Source organism: Propithecus coquereli, unplaced genomic scaffold (genome assembly GCF_000956105.1).
Source record: "Propithecus coquereli isolate 6110/MARCELLA unplaced genomic scaffold, Pcoq_1.0 Scaffold85, whole genome shotgun sequence".
Lineage (NCBI taxonomy): Eukaryota > Metazoa > Chordata > Mammalia > Primates > Indriidae > Propithecus > Propithecus coquereli.
Genome location: NW_012154729.1, coordinates 4,908,871 through 4,933,879, shown reverse-complemented (window position 1 = coordinate 4,933,879; position 25,009 = coordinate 4,908,871). Strand labels below are relative to the sequence as shown.

The window sequence follows — 25,009 nt, the reverse complement described above, 5'->3', positions numbered from 1 at the left end:
CTGGGCTAGCCCTTCCTTAAAGAAGAGTAGAAAAATGCCTTTAAAATGAGATTTGAGGTACACCAAAAGCTCCCTCTTATCTAAATTTCTCTATCTCATTGTCCTGCCACTGTAACTAAAGATTCAACTTTGTATGAATCCAATATTTCCAAAATCTCTGATTCAAATATAAAAAAATACAGGCATTTATGCTGTAACGATGTATGCATTCATGAAAAACTTCATGTCCTGCAAAATTGTACATTAAAAATAAAGAGCTCATGGTAAAAATAGTGTTAGGGCAGACCACTTAAAACCTGTGCCACTTTATAGCCAGAGCATAAGAGAAAAACAATAATTGGCACGGTGGGGAGAAACTCAGACAGCCCAAGCATTGAGTTATAGCCAGACGCTGCTTCAGGGGATAATTAAAAAAAACAAAAAAACACCAAAAAACAGAGTAGAAATGCAAACGTATGGGTACTGAGATCATGTACATGGAAGTGGAGCTTCTTGCCAGTGAGGTGGCACAGAAGGAAGGGAAACCTGCCAAAATTTGAGAGCCCTGGAAGTCTGGGGGTGCACCTGTCTGGGGAGGGAGGCTTAGGTACCAGTGCTCATTTTTAATGTTGAGGTTTTTGTTTAAGAGTTGAAAGGGTTCTTAGGCTGGGTGCGGCGGCTCACACCTGTAATCCTAGCACTCTGGGAGGCTGAGGTGGGCGGATTGTTTGAGCTCAGGAGTTCGAGACCAGCCTGAGCAAGAGCAAGACCCCGTTTCTATTAAAAATAGAAAGAAATTAGCTGGAAAACTAAAAATATATATATATAAAAAAAAATTAGCCGGGCATGGTGGCGTGTGCCTGTAGTCCCAGCTACTTGGGAGGCTGAGGCAGGAGGATCGCTTGAGCCCAGGAGTTTGAGGTTGCTGTGAGCTAGGCTGACGCCACGGCCCTCTAGCCTGGGCAACAGAGTGAGACTCTGTCTGAAAAAGAAAAAAAAATAAAGGTTATAATTCTCTTACCTTTGCTGTGGCCCCCCTTTCACTAGAAAAATCAAGGATGAAAAGTTGAGCATGATGATTTCCTTGTTATACTGACATTCCCTTATTTAACAATCAATAGTTAATTTGTGTTATAAAAGTACAAATTGTGGCAAAACAGACCATATGTTTCCTTGGAAGAAGAGAAGAAATAGCTTAAACAAATAAATATATATTATTTCAAATGAAGTCATTATCACCTTGAAACATAAAGAGTCAGCCTTGAGGAAATCTAAGAGGCAATATGACAAGAGGGAAGTAAAAGGATGATTCTGAGAACATCAAAGAGCCTCAAGTCTAGATCAACAAAAAAAGAAGGCTAGAGCTATCAAAAAATCAAGCATTAAGAATACCCTAGACTCTTCAGAGAAATAGAATAGGAAAATCTTCCCAACTTATTCTATGAGGCCAGCATTACACTGATACCAAAACTAAAGGCATCACAAAAAGAAAACTTCAGACCAATATACCTTATGAATATAGAGGCAAAAAACCTCAACAAAATAGTAGCAAACCAAATCCAGCCACATATAAAGGGGAGCATATACTATAATCAAGTGGGATTTATCCCAGAATGCAAGGTTGGTGTAACATCCAAAAATCAATCAATGCAACAACCATATTAACAGAATAAAGGACAAAAAGTACACGATCATCTTTATAGACATACAAAAAGTATTTGACCAAATTTAAAATCCTTTCATGGCCGGGCGCGGTGGCTCACGCCTCTAATCCTAGCTCTCTGAGAGGCTGAGGTGGGCGGATTGTTTGAGCTCAGGAGTTCGAAACCAGCCTGAGCAAGAGTGAGACCCCGTCTCTACTAAAAATAGAAAGAAATTATCTGGACAACTAAAAATATATAGAAAAAATTAGCCTGGCATGGTGGTGCATGCCTGTAGTCCCAGCTACTTGGGAGGCTGAGGCAGTAGGATCGCTTGAGGCCAGGAGTTTGAGGTTGCTGTGAGCTAGGCTGACATCACGGCACTCTAGCTCAGGCAACAGAATGAGATTCTGTCTCAAAAAAAAAAAAAAAAAGCACTGAGTCTAGAAATAAAATCCTCAAGTTTATTAACTTTTGACAAGAATGCCAAGATAATTCAATGGGAGAAAGCATAGTCTTTCTAACACATTATGATGGTACAGCTGTATATCCATGAGCAAAAGAATAAAATTGGTTCTCTACATCACACCATATACAAAAATTTACTTGAAATGGGTCACAAAATGGGAGAAAATATTTGCAAATCATAAATCTAATAAGGGTCTACTATCCAGAATATATAAAAAGAACTATTACAACTCAACAATAAACAAATAACCCAAGGATGATGCCATTGCACTTTAGCCTGGGGGCCAGAGTGAGACCTCATCTGTAAAAAAGAGAAAAACCCACAATGAGTTACCACTTCACTTCACACCCACTAGGATAGTTATAATAAAAAAGATAGACAATAACAATAAAAAGTATTGCTGAGGATACGGAGAAACTGAAAACCTCATACACTCCTGGTAGGAATGTAAAATGGTACTGTTGCTTTTAAAAACAGTCCGGTATTTTATCAAAAGGTGCAATCTTTGAAGCACGGAGCAAGCACTCTCCAGACACTGAATTTGCTGGTATCTTGATTTGGACTTCCCAGCTCCAGAACTGTAAGCAATAAATTTCTGTTGTTCATAAGTTATCCAAGCTGAGATACTTTTTTATGGCAGCCCAAACAAATAGCAATGGTACTCCTATACAAATACACAAGAGAAATGAAAATATGTCCACGCCAAAAGTTGCACAGGAATATTCATAGCAGCATTATTCATAATAGTCAAAAAGTAGAAACAACCCAAATGTCCATCAACTGATAAATGGGTAAACAAAATGTGGTATATCCATACAATGGAATATTATTCAGCTTTAAAACAGAAATAAGTTTTGATATAATGCTACAACATGGATGAACTTTGACAACATTATGCTAAGTGAAAGAAAGCATACATATTTCTTGATTACTTTTATATAAAGTATTCAGAATAGACAAATCCATAGAGACAGAAAGTAGATGAGTGGTTTCCAGGGGTTAGGGAGAAGGAGAAATGGAGAGTGACTGCTAATCAGTACAGGGTTTCTTTTGGGGTTGATGAAAATGTTGCGTAATTTGACAGTCATGATAATTGTTCAACCTGTAATATACTAAAGACCACAGAATTGTAAACTTTAAAATGGCGAATTTTATGGTATGCGAATTATCATAATTTTTTAAAGGAATACTCAAGAGCCTCAGCCAGTTCCAGCTTCTACCCAAACCAACGTGGAGATACCACCCGCCAGAGATCAGGTCCTCAAAAATATCTGAGCACCTTAAAGGGTACTTACCTTCTGTCTCAACAGCTGCTTCTAGTTTTCAGATCAGAGACTATTAGAGATCTATTGGTTCTGACCTCAAAACAACTTTATGCCAGAATTCCATTCAGAACCTCCAGACCAGTTGATTCCATTCATGCCTATTATCTTAGGTCATCCTCAGTCATTGTTAAGTGTAAGTTTGGAATTACTGATTCAAGAGAGCCAGTGAGCACCTGTGATTTTCTCATTGCTCCCAGGACCTTATTAAAATGATAGTAAAGGAATAAAAAAAATCAGTCCACAACGACACACAGAATAGGAGCAGGGCTTCAGGGAATAAGGGTATAAAAGTTTTTCTGACTGAAATTCGATGAAAGAAAGAAGAGTCATGAAATAGGATGGAGGAAGAACATCCGAGAATTCAGTAGAATAAGATGCTATCAAAGAAGGACCCAATTGGCCCCACATAACTTTGGAGAAGCTCAGGACTTGCGAACACTAAGTATGCCAGAAAGTAGCACCTGGGAACTTAAAATGGAAGGATTAATTTAAAGTCTATATTGAGAATTAAGTCACCAAGTGAAAAGACAGCCCATCTTGCTAACAAAATAACAGAAAAATGAGTTCTTGCCTCTCTTCTCTCTCTCTCTCTCTCTCTCTCTCTCTCTCTCTCTCTCTCTCTAACAGGCACCCTGTGGAACTCTGTTTTCACAACATCTAAAAGGAGCCCAACAGACAGAAAGGAAATGTAAATTTTTTCTTTTATGATAGCTAGACCTATTGACTAAGACTGCTCTTTTAGCATCTGCTTTTGCAGCCTTGAGGAGTTCCTGAGAATTTCCTGGAAGGACAACAGAGGGGACAAACTTCAGGCCTCAGATCCTGCGCAAAATCAATTCTTAAGGGCAAGATTGTGGACGAGAGCTCTGATGGCCACGTCTGTTATCTGCCTGTCTGCGTTCTCTTCTCTAAAAAGAAGAGAACGAGCAGATATGACAGTTCACAATACCCTGTTACTTTGGCTACAGCCATAAATCATCTTTCACCCCCTTTTTTACAATTCCAAAATAAAAGATCTGAGTAACCGGCTTTCTATGCCAATACACTCTTCCTCTTCCTCTTTTGTGTTGGCCCTTTTTCTGCCTTGGAAAGAGTAAATAAACTTCTTTCTATCCCAATCTTTGTCTGGAGAAATCTTTCTCAAAACCTGTATGCAATAGCTCACACCTTAACACTAAGCCTATTCTTTTTTTTTGTTTTTGAGATAGAGTCTCACTCTTTTGCCCTGGCTAGAGTCCCGTGGCGTCAGCCTAGCTCACAGCAACCTCAAACTCCTGGGCTCAAGTGATCCTCCTGCCTCAGCCTCCCGGGTAGCTGGGACTACAGGCATGCACCACCATGCCCGTAAGCCTACTCTTATAAGCATGATGCCTGGGATCTAGGTGTTTTCCCCATCTTCCAGGAAAAAAAATAAAACAAAAACCAAAACTACAAAACAGAGGGTTCTTTTCTAAAGAAATTGAACACATGATTTGGAAGTGCTATGGAAGTTAGAAAGGAAGTTGACATGGAAGGACCAAGTCCTCTACATTCTAGAGTCTGTATCAGTTAGGATGACTTTATAAGTATCAGAAATCTCTGTTTTTAAGAATACAGAGGTGTGATATCTTACATGCTTGGAGGGAGAGTGACTAGGGTTTTTAATTCAGTGGCTGAGTAACATCAAGGGCCCAGAATCATTCCATCCTTCTGTGTTCCTCAGATCTCATCACAAGGGATCATTCTCAGATTTGAAAACATCTGAAGAAGAAAATGGACTATATTTTCTTTTGTCTTTTTTTTTTTAATTTAGAAAACCTCTTCCAGATGTTTTCAATGGTTTTACTTCATGTCTCATCGACCAAAATTGCAAAACATGCCTATACCTAAACAAACCACTGGCAAGGGAGATTGCAATTATCATGTTTTACTTTAGCCCAATCAGGATTTAAAACTGGGTAGGCATCCAATGGTGTCTATTATCCAAAGCATATGATCTGCTTTTCATCCATTCACACCAAAGCAAAACTTCCCAACTGACAAAGCCCTGCCCACAAACACAGGGTTCCCAGTCAGTTTTTCCACTACATCATTTTAAATTAAAAACTGGCCAGCAAAGCTCATAAGACATTGAAGGAAAGCTTGCAATATGGAAGTGAAAGACCAGAATAAGGACTTTCACTTTCAACCATCATGTAGTAACTGATACTGGACGAGACCTTCCTGATGTACATTACTGTTAAACTGAAAAAAATAAATAAAATAACTGTTTTTAGATATTTAGATATTGGTAGATATTTAGATATTGGTCAATAAGAAACAGAGAATTGTGATTCCTTGATGGAAGGGAAACCAATGAAGCAAGCCTCTGGATCACCACAGCTCTTAGCCCGGAGGCACTTTCCAGACCTCAGCCCAGGGAGGGGCCAACCAAGCATGGTCATTGTCACTAAGGAAACAGAGATCACATAACAGGGATAAGGAAGCTGCACAGAGAAACAACTCCAGAAATCTGCTAGGGGAAAGGGTACAGGAGGCTAGGCAAAGTGGTTTATCTAGCTCTCATCTTTCTTTTGTGAACCCTTGATATCGAATCCTGTGTGGCCCTGGCCAGTAAGTGTAACAGAGGGAATGGCCTAGAAAAAATGGGAAAAATACTTTCTGTCTCTTTAAAATATCCTCCACTCCTTTTTGAGAACAAAATCCTGTATCCCTGCATCAGGCCAGTGGTTGGGAAAGGCAAAGTATTCTCCTGTTTATTTGTGCAACAGGAGATGGTCCAGCTTGGACCTGGTAAAGAGAGGTCCTGGGCAGAGGTCACAATATTGTCTTCAGCAGACATGGGATGATCAGAATCATCAACTGCAGTTAAATAGTGATTGCCTGAAGCTGAGAATCCATCCTTTAAAAGCTCTGTATTTCTGCAAATGTTCAGGAAATTTGGATTTTGAGATGAGAAGGTCTACCATTTTTCCTCCTTCGCCAACAAAATAACAAAACTTCTCTTTCTTCCTCCCTAAACCACTTGTCCTCATTATTCTGATTTGGCCTCCTGGACAAGTGCCCAGTTTTCAGCAACATAAGCACTTGAAACTTCCATGTGGGTAATGATACTCCTGACATCTTGGCCATAGGAATATTGTTTGGAACTATATATTCCTTTCCCAAAGTCCAGTCTCAATACATGGACACTACATAGAGATTATAGGGAAGGTAAAAAGTTCTATTAGGTATCTAACTTTATTCTAATTACAAAAGGAGGTAAATTAGAAGATTAAAAAGTAATTTAGGATGTTACTGCATACAACTAAGATAGGGAAAGAATTACAGAAGACAAGAGAGCCACATTCCATTAAGAAATGCCCTCTCCAGAAGAACAAAAGATTAGAGTATTGCTAGAGTCACTGATGACTTGTTTGAGATATGAGTTTGAGATAAATGATCCTTCTGTCAACCTAAATAACAAACAGAGAAAGAGATGCTCTTAAAAAAGAAAAAAAGATGTTTGGGTATAGGTATTGCAAAGGGAATATGCTTGCAGTAGTAAACTATGTGCATATTCAGGAAGGTACAGGAAGACAAAGGTTTTTAAAGGGAAAATGAGGAGGATTACACAATTGTTTTGAGATAATTATTCTTGGCTATGTGGATCAATAACAAGGGTGGAGCCAGTTAGAGGTTGGACAGGTAGCTGCTGGGCAAATGACCTCCCAGAAGTATTTTTTTGTGTGTATAAGGTTGTGATAGCCTTTGTGTAAGGTTGTGGTTTTTGTAGTCTTTTGTGATTGTTCTTGTTATCATGCATTTGTGCATGAGAGCCTTCCCTTCATGGCTTTTTTGGGCCATTTGTCAGGGTTTTTAAAACAAGAATAACAGAGAAAATGGCCTGAAAAAAGGTAAAAATGTTTTCTGTCTCTTCAAAACAACCTCTTTACCCTTTTTTGAGAACTAAAACCTATATCCCTGACTTAGGCCAGTGGTCAGGAGGGGCAGGGAAGTGTCCTTTTTTCTTTGTGCTACAGGAGATGGCTCAAGAGCAGAAGTCACAAGATTGTCTTAGCCAAAGATGGGATTATGGGATTAATCAGAATCTTTAAAAGCTCTGTACTTCTGCTCAGAGGGAGGATGTTGGTACTTTGAGATGGGAGTCTGCCAATCTCCTCATTTGCTGGCAAATTAATAAATTCCTCTTTCCTTCTCCTCAAGCCACTTGTCCTCGTTCTCCTAATGTGGCCTGGGGGACAAGTGCCGAACTTTCGGTAACACAAGTGACTCCATTTTTATTCTGATAACTTTCCCACTTTGCTCCTTGAGCTGGTGCCCAGGAGAGTACATTCCAATCTCTTTAAGTATCCTGTTTTGGTGCCCACCTAACAAAAATTTTTAAAAGGTAATCCTATGTCAGTTGTCAAAACCATTTTTTAAACTTTTCTGAATGGTGACATCCCTAAGTCTGATGGTCTCCATTCTAAGGAAACAATTGGAGATGCGACAGCTTGGTTTTATGGGAGAACTGCTAAGTTACTGCTGATGAAAATATTGATGGGGCCGGGCGCAGTGGCTCATGCCTGTAATCCTAGCTCTCTGGGAGACCGAGGCGGGCAGATCGTTTGAGCTCAGGAGTTCGAAACCAGCCTGAGCAAGAGCGAGACCCCATCTCTACTAAAAATAGAAAGAAATTAATTGGACAATTAAAAATCTATAGAAAAAACTAGCTGAGCATGGTGGTGCATGCCTGTAGTCCCAGCTACTCAGGAGGCTGAGGCAGGAGGATCACTTGAGCCCAGGAGTTTGAGGTTGCTGTGAGCTAGGCTGACGCCACGGCACTCACTCTAGCTCGGGCAAAAGAGTGAGACTCTGTCTCAAAAAAAAAAAAAAAATGAAGTTTGGTCAAATATATCAACTCCTGGAGAAAGAGCAAGTAGTGGGAGTCTCTCTGAACCTATTCTGGTTCAGGGGGGTGCCTGATAAAAAACTTTTTTAAAAAAGAAAGATCAGGTAGTACAAAGTCTCAAAATAGATCATTTCATTTTATTTTATCAGAATAAAAATGGAGTCACTTGTGTTACCGAAAGCTTGGCACTTGTTCCCTAGGCCACATTAGAAGAATGAGGACAAGTGGCTTGAGGAAAAGGAAAGAGAAATTTATTAAAAAATAAAAAATCTCATTTCAACATGTAATCAATGTAAAATTATTAATGAGAGATTTTACTATTTCTTGTATTAAATCTTTGTAATCTGGTATATATTATAAATTATGTCACATCTTGATTTGAACTAGTGTCATTTTAAGTGCTCAATAGCCATATGTGGTTAGAGGCTACCATGTTGTATAGTATTAGGTATAGCTCTTGAGCCTAGATACACTTGCTGAGTGATCTTATCTCTGTCAGAGTTCCAATTTTCATCTATTAGCTGATGATTCAAATTTTTATCTTTGCCCTCACTATTCTTTTGAGCTCCAGTCCCTTGTAGTCATTTGAAGTCTTCACATCTCCACTTGAATGCCCCAAGACACCTCAGCCTCAGCATATCTCACATCAAACTCATGATCTTCCCTTTCGAATCTGGAATATTTTCCTGGCTCTGATATTTACGTTACCATTCATCCAGTTTCATCAGCACAAACCTAAGGGGCTTCTTTGATATTTTCTTCTCTCTCAACCCCTTCATACAATTCATCATCAAGTCTTGCCCATTTTTTCTCCCAAATATCTCTTAAATCTATTCATTTCTCCTCATATCCACCATCGCTCTGGTTCAAGCCACTATCATCTTCTGCCTGGATGACTGTACTAGACTCTAAACTGGTCGTCCTGCTTTCATTTTGGCTACCCTCAAATCTACTCTGCACACTGCAGCCAACGATGATCTTTCCAAAATCTGATCATGTTAACTACAAATCTCATCAGATTAACTGTCCCCTCACCATTAAAACAATTAAGGGATTTCTGTTTCTCTTAGGACAAAGGACAAAGCCCTCAGAATGATCTAAAAGGCCTTGTAAGCTCTCTTCCCGCCCTTTTCCTTCCTCCAACACATGTATTATACTTACCTTTCCAGTCTCCCCTCATAACACTCGCTCTCCCCTCCATCTCTTTGTAGTCCAGCCATTCTGATTATTTTTTAGTCCCTTAAATGTGTCATACTCCCTCCCTCCTGTTGTACAGATGAGAAAACCAAGGCTCAAAAAGATGATGTGAGCTGTCCAGAGACACACGGTTATAACTAAAATTAGAATCCATGTCTCCTCTTTGAAATACAATGCATCTCTCCTTACTTTCCCTTTGCCAAGAATCCTCTCCCTAAACCCTTCCCCTCCCCTTTGCCTATTTATCCTTCAGATCTCAGCCTAATTGCTACTTCATCAGGGAAGCTTTAATGGACCATCCTATCTAGGCTGATTCCTTCTTTACGTTCTCATAGCACTAGTTGTAAATTTACTTTAATTAACATCATGGATTAATGTTTATTTTTGTTAATTGGCTCTATGATGACAAGGACCATATCTGGTTTTGCTCTCAATATATTGCCAGATCCAGGCACATACTAAGCATTGAATGAACGGATAGATGAATGAGGTATGGATGAGTGAATGAGTGAGTGAATGTCAGCCAGGCAGAGAGCAGCCCAGACAGAAGGAATAGAGAGTAGGAAATGCTCCAAGGTCGGAAAGATCTTTGAGAGCTGGAGCTAGGAAGAGTGTGGAGAGACTAGAGAATTATGCAGAGGCTGAATGATGTTGGATATTTTTAAGGATTTTGGATAAATGGAAGCTACTTCTATTTTTTGGTATTGTGTTTGGTTTAGCAAATTTTATATTGCTAGCTATCAACCAGATCAAGCTGTTTATTATTTTCCAATAGGCAAAGAACCACTACAGAGAAAGAAATTTAAAAATCCAAATAGAGATAGATTTAGAGAGAGAAATGAAGATATGTAAAGGAATATGAGAAGTAGTTTTTAGTAGGATTGGATACGTACTGCCTGAACCTTTAATACAGATAATATACATTTATGCAGTTGTGGTCAAGGCCTGTGTAAGGTTTACTTTAAACCACGGGCAAGAAGGCCCTTAAAGACATTCAGATGCCCGTGAAGCTTGGTGCCTAGTTTAAAGCTAATGAAAACACCTAAACTCTCTGGATGGACAAAGAGCCATATTCAGGAGAAATTGAGGAGGAGTTGGTGCAGGCAGCCAATCACAATCCACGTAGGCCGCAAACTAAATCTCAAACTGCAGTTTGAACATGGGGCTCTCTCATAAAAGGTCAGAGGTAAAGAAATGGGCAAAATTCACTTACATTCTGATGAAACGTCCTAAATCCAAAGGGAAGGTGACTAGAAATAGAGAAATTGGAGTGTCATCTTTCGTATTAACGGGAGAGGCTCTATGTCCCCGTGTGTCCAAACCTGTAATTCTTGTCATGAATTGGAAGTGAGAGGACTGTGAGGGGATTCCGTATGGAACCGTCAGGGCTTCAGAGTTGTACGAGAAACTGACACGGAAATTCAGCGTCCAAAATTATCTCCTTGAGTGCCTAGACTGCCTCGCCGTCAACTGTAATTATGAATATCAACGTAGTCCTTTTGAGTCATTAAAAATAGGAATGTCCCTGTTCACAGGGCAGGCACAGGCATCGACAGCTTATTTTGGAGCTCAAGATCACCTTTAAACTTGACCCTACGCAGGCCGAATTGCACCAGGAACACCCAAAGCGCGGGGCAAGGCAGGAGTCGGGTCTGGCCCCAGCCTCTTACAGCCTGGTATGCCCAGGCCGAGTTCCAGGCGGAGACGCCAGAACGCCTGGCCCGAGGATCGCCGGATCTCCTCAGTCGAGTCCTCCTCCGTCCCAGCATTCCCTGCGCTCCACCATCGAGAGCAGCTTCCGGCGCCGTTGGTGTAGGTGGGTGAAGAAGGAGCGGGCCCTCGCCGCTCTGTCTCATTCCCTCGCGCTCTCTCGGGCAACATGGCGGGCGTGGAGGAGGCAGCGGCCTCCGGGAGCCACCTGAATGGCGACTTGGATCCGGACGACAGGGAGGAGGGAGCTGCTTCTACGGCTGAGGAAGCAGCCAAGAAAAAAAGACGGAAGAAGAAGAAGAGTAAAGGGGCTGCTTCAGGTAAAAGGAGTTTTATGTTTTCCTAGTCCCCGTCAGGAATGGCCGAATGGCTTGGCGCAGGCCCGGCGGGGGTTCCGGGGACCGGGGACCCGGAGCCTCAGACTAGACTGATACCCAGGCCTGAGAGGGTGGCAAGGCTGGACTACAGATTCCCAATCCCGGGAAGCGGCGGCATCTCCTGTGGGACTGGAGGGCTCGTGGGGTGGGGTGGAGGAGGAAAGTGTGCCTCAGCTCTGGGGTCGCTGGGCCCAAGTCCTTGTATTGCCAGAACTCAGCTTCCACACAGACCATGGCACGGTCTTGAGACGGCATAGAGCACAGCCCCACCATCTTCCGCGCGGTTTGGCCAACTCAAAAATCCGGTTCTGACCCGTATTGCCGCTTCTTTGCTGGGGCAAACTGGGACGTATTTTCCTTCAGGGTAGGAGCAGTGTGGGCGAATGTAATGCCCGATCACATCTCCCCCCACCATCCTGTTTTCACTGGGGTTTTTGTTGCGGGCTACGCTTACGGGGTGTGTGTATGCCCGTGCGCTCATGTCATTAATTGCAGGATTTGTGGTGGTGCGAATTTTCGACTGCCTAATCTCACAGCAGAGTCAAGCTTTAGGGCCTTTAGGCCCGAATTGTGATGCCACTTGCAGGCACTGCAGGTAGGATATTCTGTTGCTCAGAATGGAACTTCTCAGGCGGTGTCCTCTAAATCCACTGGTAAGGCAAGGAAAACAGTCGAAAGTTTACAGTTGGATATTATGAGGTAGGAACTTAAAAGTTGCATTTTGAGAAGTCAGTGTTTTGTTGCACAAGCTCTTTCGTTTTAAAAAAAATTGTTTTTACCCGTTTCTAATTAAAATCGGCCACAGAAAGAAAGAGAAAAATGGAGAGACCAGAAGTGATTAATACGGAGTTATGAGAGGTTGTTGTAGAGGGCTAATCTACATATTTCTGAAATTTTGATTAGATGGTAGTGGAAGAGGTTGAGTTTTAGCATTGTTGGGACTCTTCCATAGCAAAATTTAACCCCAGGACATAGTCTGGTGGCTGTTCCTGACTTTCAGATGAAATCCAAACTGCAGTTTGTTCTGTAGGATGTTCAGCTGACTGGCTCTAATATATTTTTAACAGTTGTAGTTCTCAGTATGAATTCTCTTCAGTAAGCCAGAATGTCACTTCATTATGTGCTACCTGATAATACTTTTTCTTTCCATGCATAACATATTGCTCTTACAGCTAGGTTGTAATCAATTCCAGATGAAGGACCTGGTCTTGTGCTTAGATGTTCAGGAATTTTGTTTTTTAGTAATGGACTATCTTTTGTTATTTATTTTGATTTTACTCAGCCTATCAGGACATTTTTCATGAAGCTCAGAAGCACCCGCCTGTTGCACATGAATCCTCTTCTTCCTAAGGTCTTCCACATTTATTGCCTATCTTAAGTATCTGTCTAGTAATTAAAGTGTTTGGACTTCAATTGCTGCCTACTTTTAAAAGTTAAACTACTTGAGGATGGGGTCCAACTCACACTTTGGTTTATCTTTTAGTTGCTAGCATGTGTAATGGATATATGGTTCAGTGAATTAATGAATGGACAATATTAAGTATGAAAGATTTTTCTCTGTTATTAGACAAATTCTATTATGTTTACAATAATGTTTTTTTCCTCTGTTCACTTATGAGGAAAGGATTTTTGAATTTCCCAGGATCGTTAGAACATGCTCTAGTGGGAAAGTATCTACACCAGATTTAACTTATACTATTTTATTTGATCAGCAGGGCAACAAGAACCTGATAAAGAATCAGGAGGCTCAGTGGATGAAGTAGCAAGACAATTGGAAAAACAAGCTTTGGAAGAGAAAGAAAGAGATGATGATGATGAAGGTAAATAGTTAATTCGATCTTTGTGGTTAGAAAAGCTGGAAGATGTGACATCCTCTAAACAGAATCTATTTATTTGTCCAGATAGTCTGTTTTCTTACATTTCACTTTTTAAGGGCTCCATAATGTTACAGATGAAAAGGTAGCTGGGCGTGATGGCTCACAGCTGTAGTCCTAGCTGGTCACCTGTAGTCTCAGCTAGTTAGGAGGCTCGGGTGGGAAGATCGCTTGAGCCCAGGAGTTTGAGGCTGCAGTGAGCTATGATCAGAACACCGCATTCCAGCCAGGGTGACAGAGTGAGACCCCATCTCTTTTTTTCAAAAAAAAGTATATATTAGCAACTCTTTAAAAAGTTGAATATGTTAATTAGCTGCTCAGATAGTATAGATCTCAACTTTTAAAAATGTACTTGGTAGAAGGCCAAGTGGTGGTTATTAATAAGATAAAATGGAGGGGTTGTTTATTTAACTGATACTTACTGAACAACTAGTATGTACAAGGTACTTTTCCAGGTTACTTTCACATGCATTCTCATTTTAACCTCACAAAACCAAGCAAAGTAGGTACTATTCTCATTTTACAGGTAGGGAAGTGGTGGTTATGTGATTTACCCAATGTAACACAGCTAGTATGTGTAGCATAGAGCCAGAATTTCAAAGCTAGCGCCTCATTCCAAGTCTGTTCCTTTTACTCTCTATCCCAAAGCTACCTCTCTTCATTCTCAAAGGAGCATATTGGAGTACTTCCAAAGTCTATTATAAATTCCCTGACCCTAGCTCCTTGTCGGTATTTGGGTGCTATAAGATTTCTTTTAAGACAGTAACTGCTGGCATTCTAGTAATTGATGCTATCAGTAAGACAGTGGAGGGAGAGATGATTAGGAAAAACAAGTTATTCTACAGCCTCTTTTGGCAGAAGGGGAGATGGGACTTTGCCATTCTTTGAATTTGTAGTTATATACTGCCATGACCAACTGCTCCACCTCAAGCATTGCCACCCTGGAGTTATTATGTCTATCACCCATTAGCAGGGGCTATACTTTAATTATTGTGATAGGGTGATGTAGAGTAGTAGTTTTTCCTTTAAAAAGATATTTTCTGCCCTCAAGAAGCTTACAGTCAGCATTTGGTGGAAAAAAATGCCAAGGTTCAAGAGAATTGTTAGCTTTTCCTTTTCCTTTAAGCAAACCTCTTCTCCATTCAACCTGGGTTTATATGTCAGATTAGGAACATCTTGTGAGCTATTAACAAGAAAAGGGTTTGAAAATTGAAGGTAATATAATGGGTTGCCGTAGAGTCACTGCGTGTACAGTATCACAGTGCTAATCTTGAAGTGTATCTTATTCCATTGCTCCACTATGAAGTTGTATGAATCTTTTGACATTGAAAGGAAAAGTTTTTGTCAGATTGGAAATTTTCAGTATATTAAAAAGATTTTAGGAATATTTGTAGTTTTCTCCAGTTTGAGCTAGTCCTTTTCCTAATTAATTTCGATAATCAGGATCAACCAGTACTAATCTGTTATGAGAGGTTTTTGGTTTGGGGGTTTTGTTTTGTTTTTTTAGCATAATGTGTCAAGCAATGGGAGGTCTTTGAGGGAATGGAAAGCTAGTATTTCAGAATCTGGGTATAGTGGAGAGACAAAACAGAGGTGAAAGGTATTTGGGTACCTGCAATAAGATGTATTGAAATTTGGAGGTGGAATTGTAGGCTGAATGCTAAAGGAAGGCTCATTGGAAAGAACAGGACATGAACAAAACCAAATAGAAGAGACCATTTGGGTAGGGATAAGGCGGAGAAATTATTTGAAGCATAATGAACAGTGCAAACCATCTATACAAGATGATTCACTGAGGAAGCCATTGAGCATTTCTAAGAATGTTATAAACAAATAATTTAGGCTTCATATATATGCAGAGTTGTTTACAGGAGAGGAAATGTATAGAAAAGGCAGGAAGATTACTTAGAGGCCACTTAGTAATAGCCCAGGCATGTGATAATGAAGATTAAAACTGATGTTCATGAATAGGAATGGAAAGGAAGAGTCCAGTGGAACAGTGGGATGGAAGCAGAATTCAAAGGACTTGGAGACTTTCATTCTGGGGAACAGGAAAGAGGGGCATTAGTAGACTCCAGGGTATTGGTGCTGTTGACTAAAATAATGAAGTTGAGAGAGCTGTTTAGAGATTGGGGGAGGGGTGTGTAGGCAAAGAAGAGGGTATTGAGTGTAATTTTGGATGTGTTGAATTCAAAACTGGGGTATCGGTATGAAAAGTTGATTCTGTGGGCATCTGGCAATGTGCTGGAGGTAATTCATTCAGTAAATTTTGAATCAGGCCTATTAACATATAATTTGCTTAAAATAATAGTCATACTTTTTAAATGCATAGTTTGGTGAGTTTTGAGAAAGTATGCAATTGTGTAACCACTACCAGAGCCAAGATACAAATCATTTCCATATAACATTTCCATCTTCACAAAAATGTTCCCCTGTGTCTTATAGTCAGTTCTCTTGCTCCACATGCTTACCCTTGGCAACCACTGTTATGTTTGCTGTCCCTATAGTTTTGCCTCTTCTATAATATTATATAAATGGAATTATTCAGTATGCAGCTTTTTGTGTTTGGCTTGTTATATTTAGCATAATACTTTTGAAAGTCATCCAGTTGCATGTATTTTGGTAGTACATTCCTTTTTATTGCTGAGTAGTATTCCTAATTTGTGTATCCATTTATAATTACAGGATATTTGGGATGTTTCTAGGTTTTGTCTATTATGAATGAAGTTACTATGAATGTTTGTGTACAGGTCTTTGTGTAGACATGTTTTCATTTCTCCTGGGTAAATATGTAGGAGTGGGTTGCTGGACATATGGTATGTGTTTAACCTCTTAAGAAACAGTTCAGCTGTTTCCAAAGTGGGTGTACCATTTTGTATTCCTGTCAGCAATGGTTGAGAGTTCCGGTTTTTCCTATCCTTGTAGGGAATTGGTATTGTTGGTTTTTCTGTAGTGATATGTCATTGTGGTTTTAATCTGCACTTTCCTCATGATATTGAGCGTCTTTTCATGCTTTTATTTGCCTTTCATGTATCTTTGGTGAAGTGTTCAAATTTTTTGTCCATGTTTTAGAATGTCATCTTACTGAGTTGTAATAGTTCTTTGTACATTCTGGACGCAATTCTTCATGAGATATGTGTTTTACAACTATTTTCTCTCATCCTGTGGATTGTCTTTTTACTTTGTTGATGGTATTGTTTGTAGCACAATTTTAATTTTGATGATGCTGCCCGGTTTATCTGTTTTTTTAATTTATGAGTAGTACTTTTTGTGTCCTGTCCAAAAACTTAAATCATTGCTGTCTCTAAGGTCATGAAGATTTTCTATGTTCTCTTCAAGAAGTTTTACATATTTTTAGCTGTTAGTTTAGGTCTGTGGTCCATTTAGAATTTATTTTTCTATATAGTGCAAAGTAAAGGTTGAGGTTCTTTTTTTTTTTTTGGCATGTGGCTGTGTAACTGCCATTCAACAAATATCAATTGATTTTGGCATAGTAATTAATACAGAAATAAACATGAACAGTCTCTCTGCCTGTGAAGAATATCCTGGGATGCTGTGAAAGAAAGACATGTAAAAACAAATTGCAACATAATATAATGGTTGGAACCATAAGCATATATAGTTTAATATATTCAGGTCCTGGCTCTGATGCCATCCTGGCATAAAAAGTTCAATAAATGGTGGCTATTATTCTGTATTGAATACAGACATTGGGCATTGAATAAGGTAAATTAGCCTCAGAAGAATTAGAGTATGAAAGAAGGACCTTCTTAACCACATTTTAAAAATGAAGAAACCATGGTAGAGAGAGGGTAAACAACTTGCCTAAGGTCACACAGCTGGAAAGATTTGTAGTATGTGTTTAAAATTGGTTATACATCTTGAATCATTTGTTTTAGGTTGAACCTAGTATATGTAGCAATATGTTAGACACTGAATGTTTTTCCGGAGCAAAAACTATCTTGTTTCCTCTTCTATCCCTGTTGCCTGGCACTTAAGAACTCAGCAAACATTTAATGCAATGAAGAAGGCTATTGTTAAAATTGTAGTACAGAATATGTGAATTAGATTATATGATGCATGAGGGACACTGAAAATCAAATGTTGGCATTTTTCATATTCAACGCATATAACTCCTTGATCATGTTACCTCCCTCTTGGCTAAACTGTTTCTTCCTATTATTTCTGTGAAAGAACAGGTATAAATAAACTAAAAGAACATTGATTGATTGATTGAATAGACTGAATACTTGTCTACTTGCACTTGCTTTTTCCCTTTGCTTGTGAGGTTTAAATGAATGTATTTGAACTTGTCTTTTCTTAGATGGAGATGGTGATGGGGATGGAACAACTGGAAAAAAGAAGAAAAAGAAGAAGAAGAAGAGAGGACGTTAGTGTCTTAATCTTACTTGATAAATTAAAAATGATTATTAACCAACAGGTTTGAAGAGTAGGTTTGAAGTTGCTTAGGTCCTGATAATATGTCAGGGAAATGAACTTAGGCTTAATAGAGGTAGAATTTAGTGATAGAATTTAGTGAAACTAATAATTATTTAGCAAATACTTTGGTTTAATAATCTTTTTGGTATTTTCTTTAGCTGTTATTCAGCTAAGGGATGTCAGTATAAATTGGTTTACTGCAAGTTAAGGATGAGTTTCTAAAAATTTTATAATTTAAAACTTACATAATTCAAAGAATAATTTTGTCAGCTATGGCTAAAGTGGTGCCACTATATGGTAATAGGGTAAACACAGTTTGCAATTTACCTGCCAGCTTTGAAATTACAAAATTCTTGATGAATATTTAATGAGGAGTCCCATTATTTAAAATGTGTGCATATGGTGAGATTTTTTTATTAGTAACTTTTATATTGTACTATTTCAAATTTGTATAAAAGATGATCCTACTTGTTTTGTGTTTCTGTAAATGGCATAACCAAACATCTATGGGGATCCGAAAATATATTAGGTTGACTGAAGGAGATTGTATAGTATTGAGGAATAAAGGTTGAGATTCAGAGCACTTAAGTTCTAATCTTGGATGCCCTTTGGGCTGTTGGGCATTAGGGACCACTGAATGTCTGGTTATGCTTTTCTTTAAAATCTTTCAGACTAAAATTTTATGAATCAGAATTTTAGGGGCTTGACTTCCTTTTTTTTTTTTCCTTTGGAGACAGAGTCTTACTCTGTCTGCCTAGCTTGAGTGAGAGTAGAGTGACATCATCGTAGCTCACTGCAACCTCAAACTCCTGGGTTCAATCAATCCTCCTGCATCAGCCTCCTGAGTAGCTGGCACACACCACCATTAGCTTGGCTAATTTTTCTATTTTTCGTAGAGGCTGGGAGGAGTGTCGGGTGGTGGTGGGGTCTTGCTCAGGCTGGTCTTAAACTCCTGACTTCAAGTAATCCTCCCACCTCAGCTCCCAGAGTGCTGGGATTACAGGCATGAGCCATCACACCTGGTTAACTTTCGTTTTTATCTATATTGGGAGAAGTACTTAATTTATTTTTTAAGGAAGCTATCGCCTCTTTCAGCCTTTTCTGTGATATGTCTCCAGGTGGAGGTGGGATAGCTTTCTTTCTGTTCTTGCATCCATTCTTGCTAGATCCTTCTACTCTCAAGAGAGGATGTCAGCCCTTCCCTTAGCCTATGAAGGAACATGAATCTGTATTTAATGATCACAAGGTACTTGGTCTTCCAGAGATTATAATGTCCTAATCCTTCCATGCAGAAATTGTTAAGGGCGTTACTGTGAGAGATGGTATATTACCTGAGAATGACTTAAGAGATACCTATTTCTCTAAGTACTCTGAAATTGCTCCCTTACGGAGACAGACCAGTGGGGAGGAGTGTTAAGGGACTGTTTTGTATTTGCCCTTGATAGAATTCTTCCACAGACAGATGTTTGAGTATGATGCCATCAGCCTTTGTATGTCTCCTCTGAGGATGTTGTTGAATGTACTGTTCATTATAGTTCTTTATGAACACTCTTTAAAGACACTGTTTTTTTCCTGGTCTTAGAATCAACAGTAATTGTGCTTTACCTGAGTAACTGGCTGTTTTATATACCTGAGTAGTTGATCTGTTTTGTATACCCGCGTGATTGGTCTGTTTTGAATCAGAAACATCATGAACTGTGCAAATTACCTGGATTTTTTTTTTTTTTTAATGTTGGCTGCTGGAGGGCTTAGAGCCAAATCTATGGTTTTGTATTTTGACCTATTTCAGGTTCTATTTTATGTTCTTTTTCTTTTAATTTTTGCTTTCTAATTTACTCTGATGTCTCATTTTTGTATTTTTGATATCCTGATAGCCTACCTTAAACCACTTCCGGAATAAGGCAAATAATGTCATCGTGGGCAGTTCACTGCCCTCGTTTTCCTCATCTATGCAGTGGGAGAATTATAAATAATAGTTATTGTAGATCATTCATAGTTTTATATAATGACTTGGACATAGTGCATTATAATTTTCAAAGGTTATCCAGGATTTCACCTGATTCTTCATTTTGTAGATGAGGAGACTGAGGCGTGGCACCATTTAGCTATGTGTCCAGGTCACAGCTAGTAAGTGGTAAAGGCTAGACTTCAACTCTGATGTTCTGACAGCAAATTCTGTGTTTTTTCTCTAATGATATTTTTGAGTCCTTTATCAGATCTTAATTTGTGAACAATATAAAAGGCATCTTTATCAGATCTGTAGATGAGATAAAGCGGGGGGGGGGGTGATGAGATATTAGTTTGACATAAATTAAGATTTCAGAAGACCAGCATTGATTTTATATACTCTTAATGTTTATTCCTAATATGCCCTTTAAATAGTAGTTTTTCACTTACTTTATTAATACATAATTTATATTTTTATTTTGTTGCTATAGGATTTTCTTATTGTTTGGTTTTTATTTGTAAAAGCCAACCTTTCTGTGCTATTCCACCTCTGATATAGTTAATGAAGATGAAAACATTAGAAGTGTGCTTTTTTGGCCAGGCGCGGTGGCTCATGCCTGTAATCCTAACACTTTGGGAGGCTAAGGCGGGCGGATTGTTTGAGCTCAGGAGTTCGAAACCAGCCTGAGCAAGAACGAGACCCCGTCTCTACTAAAATTAGAAAGAAATTAATTGGACAACTAAAAATATATAGAAAAAATTAGCTATTAATCGGACAACTAAAAATATATAGAAAAAATTAGCTGGGCATGGTGGCGCATGCCTGTAGTCCCAGCTACTCGGGAGGCTGAGGCAGTAGGATTGCTTGAGCCCAGGAGTTTGAGGTTGCTGTGAGCTAGGATGACGCCACGGCACTCTAGCCTGGGCAACACAGTGAGACTCTGTCTCAAAAAAAAAAAATGTGTGCTTTTTTGCTGGGGCCTATGTTGTTTAAATACATAATGGAGTTCTGAGTAGTTGAAGATTTCTTTTCTCAAGCAGCAGTAAATCAGAGAGGAGGTGGCCAGCATGGTGAAGTGTCTTCTGTTTTTAACTCTAAGGTGACAGCAAGGAGGTTCCTTAAAATCAGGACATGTAATAACAACCATTAGGAACTGAGAAAACTGTAATAACTGCTTGATTTTATTTTTAACTACAGAAGTTAATGCTTTATTTGTATCTCACAGCAAAAGCTCAGACAGACCCTCCCTCAGTTCCAATATGTGACCTGTATCCTAATGGAGTATTTCCCAAAGGACAAGAGTGCGAATACCCACCCACACAAGATGGGTAAGGATAGTAAAATAACTTCCAATTTGACTTTTGACAGTTGTAGCTTAGCAATAAAGCAGATTTAACTTTTCTCAGAACTTTGCCTCACTACTTTAATTAAAGCTTATGAAATTGTTGCAAAGAAAATACAGTAGAAGCCCTCTTATCCAAAATGATTGGGACAGTAGCAGGTTGGTTAATGAAAAGAGTGTGTTATGGTGGGGATCATAAAGAATAAAAATCTTTGTAGATAAAAGTTAACTTAAACAAATTTGCTTTTAACCTCTCAACATTTGAGCACAGATTTGCATTGGATTTTACCTTTCACCCCCTCCCCCCATATATATTCATAATGCATTATCTACAATTTCTATTTTGGGTTTCTGTGAAGAAGAGCAAGAACTGAGTGATCTAAGGGTTGATGCCTGTATTTTTATAGTTGTTATCTACACTTAATTTGACAGGAGTGTTTTTTGATGACATTTCTTTATTGAGACTTTTCAGAGTAGTCAGTTTAGTTTTCATAGAAGCAATTCTTTTTGTGTGACATATTAAATTATGTACTTAGAGTAACAAGTACAGATGGGAATAAATTTGCCTGATTCTTAGAATTATTCTATAAGGATCCATTTCACCTGGTCAGCAGAAGCTCATAGTGACATTATGCAGACTGATTGAGAGTATGGAAGCTGGGACCAAACTGTCTGCATTTGAATGCCAGTTCTAACACTTATTAGCTTTGTGACTTGGGCAAGTAATTTATCATGTCTGTGCTTTTCATTTCCTCATCTACAAAATGGGCATTCTGTAGGGTTGTTGTGAGGAATAAAAATATATATATAAAGCACTTAGAAGAGTAACAGATGCATAATGAACATTAAGTAAGTTAGCTGCTGTTACTCAGAATAGTAACCTGTCAGCCACAGATATTCACAATACCATGGGCATTGGTCAGTAGAGGGAATTAAGAGCATTGCTTAATCCAGTGGTTGCAATAGTTGGTTAAGAAAGCTTCTACTGTAGTGTTGTTTTGTGGCTTTTAAAGACATCAATTGCTTTTCCTTAAACACAGAAAAGAACATAATGTTGCTGTATTTTCACCTTCTTCCTAATTCTCAGTTGTGAATGTTCTTAGGGAATAAATCTGTGCAATTGGAATTTTATGGCATGGGCATCTTTTCTTTGAATTTGAATTCATCAATTGCTATCCCTATGTTAAGGCATCTATTTTTAAAATGTCAAAAATACATATAATTTTACATTAATAAATTCTCATAGTACATATGATGTGATCACATTTATTTTTAAATATAATCTTTTAATTTTTTTTGCTTGTTCCCTCTCTTCTTTACCTTCCTTCCAGACCCATGTTAACCACCTAGCAGGTAGCCTTCCATGTTTTTTCTATGCTCATATATGTGTACATCTGTGTCTGTTTATGTAAGGGGAGCGTTTTGGTCATTGTTTGTTTTACAGAAATGGAATCATAGGCATACTTTCTTCTACCTTGCTTTTCTCCTTCAGCACTACCTCTTGGAAGTCCCTACAAGTCAATTAAAGTAGCTCTATTATTATTTCGAGTGGTTTCATAATATTTCATGGTGTGAATATACCATACTTTATTCCACTGTTCTCTAGTTGATGGGCATTTACTTTGTTTCCAATATTTTTTGCCACTGTAAACCATTCTCCAATAAACTTCCCTAGGTAGATAGGTAGGTTGGTAGGTAGAGTGTGTATATTTTATTTGTGTATATAAAATCTCATGTCCTGGTAGTTGTATTATTATGAGATAATTTTTCTGGAATGGGATTGCTGCATCAAAAAAGACGTTAGTACTTTACGGTTGTGAGACTACTAGTGATTTTGAGCATCTTTTGACTTAGCTATTTTAAGTCATATATTCTTAAACACACATGCAGAAATGCCCTGTTAGAATTGTCATCAGAATTGTATTATATTTATTTATTAAGTTTCTGAAAGTTGACAATTTTATCACTGTGCCCTATCCAATGTCATAGTTTGTTTTTTTCACTTACTCAGTTTTTTTCCCCACGGAGGTGCTATCCCTTTCCTTTTAAATTTATTCTTAAGTGTTTTAGGTTTATGTTAACTGATGTGAATGAAATATTTTTATTCTCATTTCCATTTGTATATGCTTATTGCTAGAGTAGAGGAAAGCCATTGATTTACTATAATTGTTAACAGATGGTTAATATAATATTTCTCAGAGTATTAATAGTACTTAAATATTGCAATATTGTATACTATCCTAGAGAAATACAAAAGTGTGAGATAGTGTGGTGTTATGTTTGCTCTTTAATAAATCTCAGTATTTTTTACATTCATGTAACCAGTGGTGACTATTTGCAAATAGATCAGAAGCAGTATCCTTACAGATTGATAAGGTATCGAATATAGTTTGTATCTTCATTTGTTTTTAATAAAATTTTATTGAAAATTGAATGACTTATGTATATAACTAACCACCAGGTTAAGTTCATTCTTCTTTCTTTTTACTTCCTATTTTGAAATAATTCCATACTTACATGTAGGGAGAATAGTACAAAGTACAAACTCCCACATACTTTTCACCCAGATTCCCTTTGTTTTGCCACATTTGTTTTATTCTTTATCTCAATGGAATGTGACAATTATACATATTACATATCATATATAAGTAGTAGTCTGTTTTCTTCTTGGCAGATAGATGGCAAAGGTGGAAAATGTTAAATTGGTAAATCTGTATACATACTACTATTTAGGAACATTTGAAAGCAGCTTGTGTTTTTTTGGCCTGAATAAAGATATGGTGTCCTTTTTAGGGTGTCACATCTGGAGGCATACGATGTCAATTTGTTTCTTATTGGTGGTGTTAATTTTTATAGCTTGGTTAAGGTATTATCCAGTTTCTCCGGTGTATCATTACTGTTTTTCCTCTTGTAATTAGTAATTTGTGGGAAGTTTCGTTGAGACTATGTAGATAACCAGTGGTTCTCACATGTAGCTTATGATAATTTGTTGCCTTTTAAAAAAAAATTAACATTCTCTGCATTTCCTGCATCATTAAAATTTTTTGAAACCAATTTTTAATAGCTATAGTAGTGTTTGTTTGCTTTCCAAAACCAGGATTCAGTTGAGGTTCATATATTGCATGTGGTTAGAATCCCCACCTTTTTCTCTTTCTCTCCATTGCATGATTTTGAGGAAACCAGGCAATTATGGAAAGTCTCATGTTCTGGGGATTTCTCTAGTTGTTTTCTTGTAGTGATGGTAAACTTTTTCCTCTATTTCTGTATTTTCTGTAAACTGGAGTTTGGTATTAACAGGCTTAAATTGGATTTAAGTTAAGCATTTTTGACAGATATATAATAAGTGATTGTGACCTTCATTGCATTAGATGTAATGTCAGGCTGTCTTACTATTAGTTTTACTGTGTTTGATCTCTTGGTTAATGTGACAGCCAGCCCTTTTTTAAAGGTGCTTTTTTCTTTTTGCAGTTTCCAAGTAATCTGTGGGGTACTTTGGTATCATTGGAATATCCTTTTCTTAACAACTTTTTACCTAATTATTTTAATATCCATTGATAATCCTTGCTTTATTTTCATTGGGGACTGCAAAATGGTGGGTTTCTAATTCTATCATTCCTTCTACATTTAGTAATTGATATTATTCTATAAAAAGAGTTTTATCAACTTGGAATCAGCTATAGTTTCTTCTTATAGACAGACTTAGAACATGTTTTATTTTTTACCCTTTAAGTGCCAGTTTTTAGAGGAAAGAATTTGTGTCATATATGTATGCGTTTTAATTATTTTTGGGTGAAAGGCATACATTTTTAAATGGTTTATATATATATGGCATATA

General features: G+C 38.2%; 1 protein-coding gene across 1 annotated transcript in view; it reads left to right on the top strand.

The window, feature by feature from the left end:
- The first annotated feature begins 11,234 nt into the window (after positions 1 to 11,234).
- METAP2 (methionyl aminopeptidase 2) overlaps positions 11,235 to 25,009 on the top strand; it is a 46,933-nt gene continuing 33,158 nt past the window's right edge. The window contains 4 exon segments of the mRNA XM_012664036.1: positions 11,235 to 11,513; positions 13,283 to 13,390; positions 17,769 to 17,834; positions 21,058 to 21,160. Of these exon segments, the coding sequence (XP_012519490.1) occupies positions 11,363 to 11,513; positions 13,283 to 13,390; positions 17,769 to 17,834; positions 21,058 to 21,160 (428 nt within the window). The 5' untranslated portion in view covers positions 11,235 to 11,362.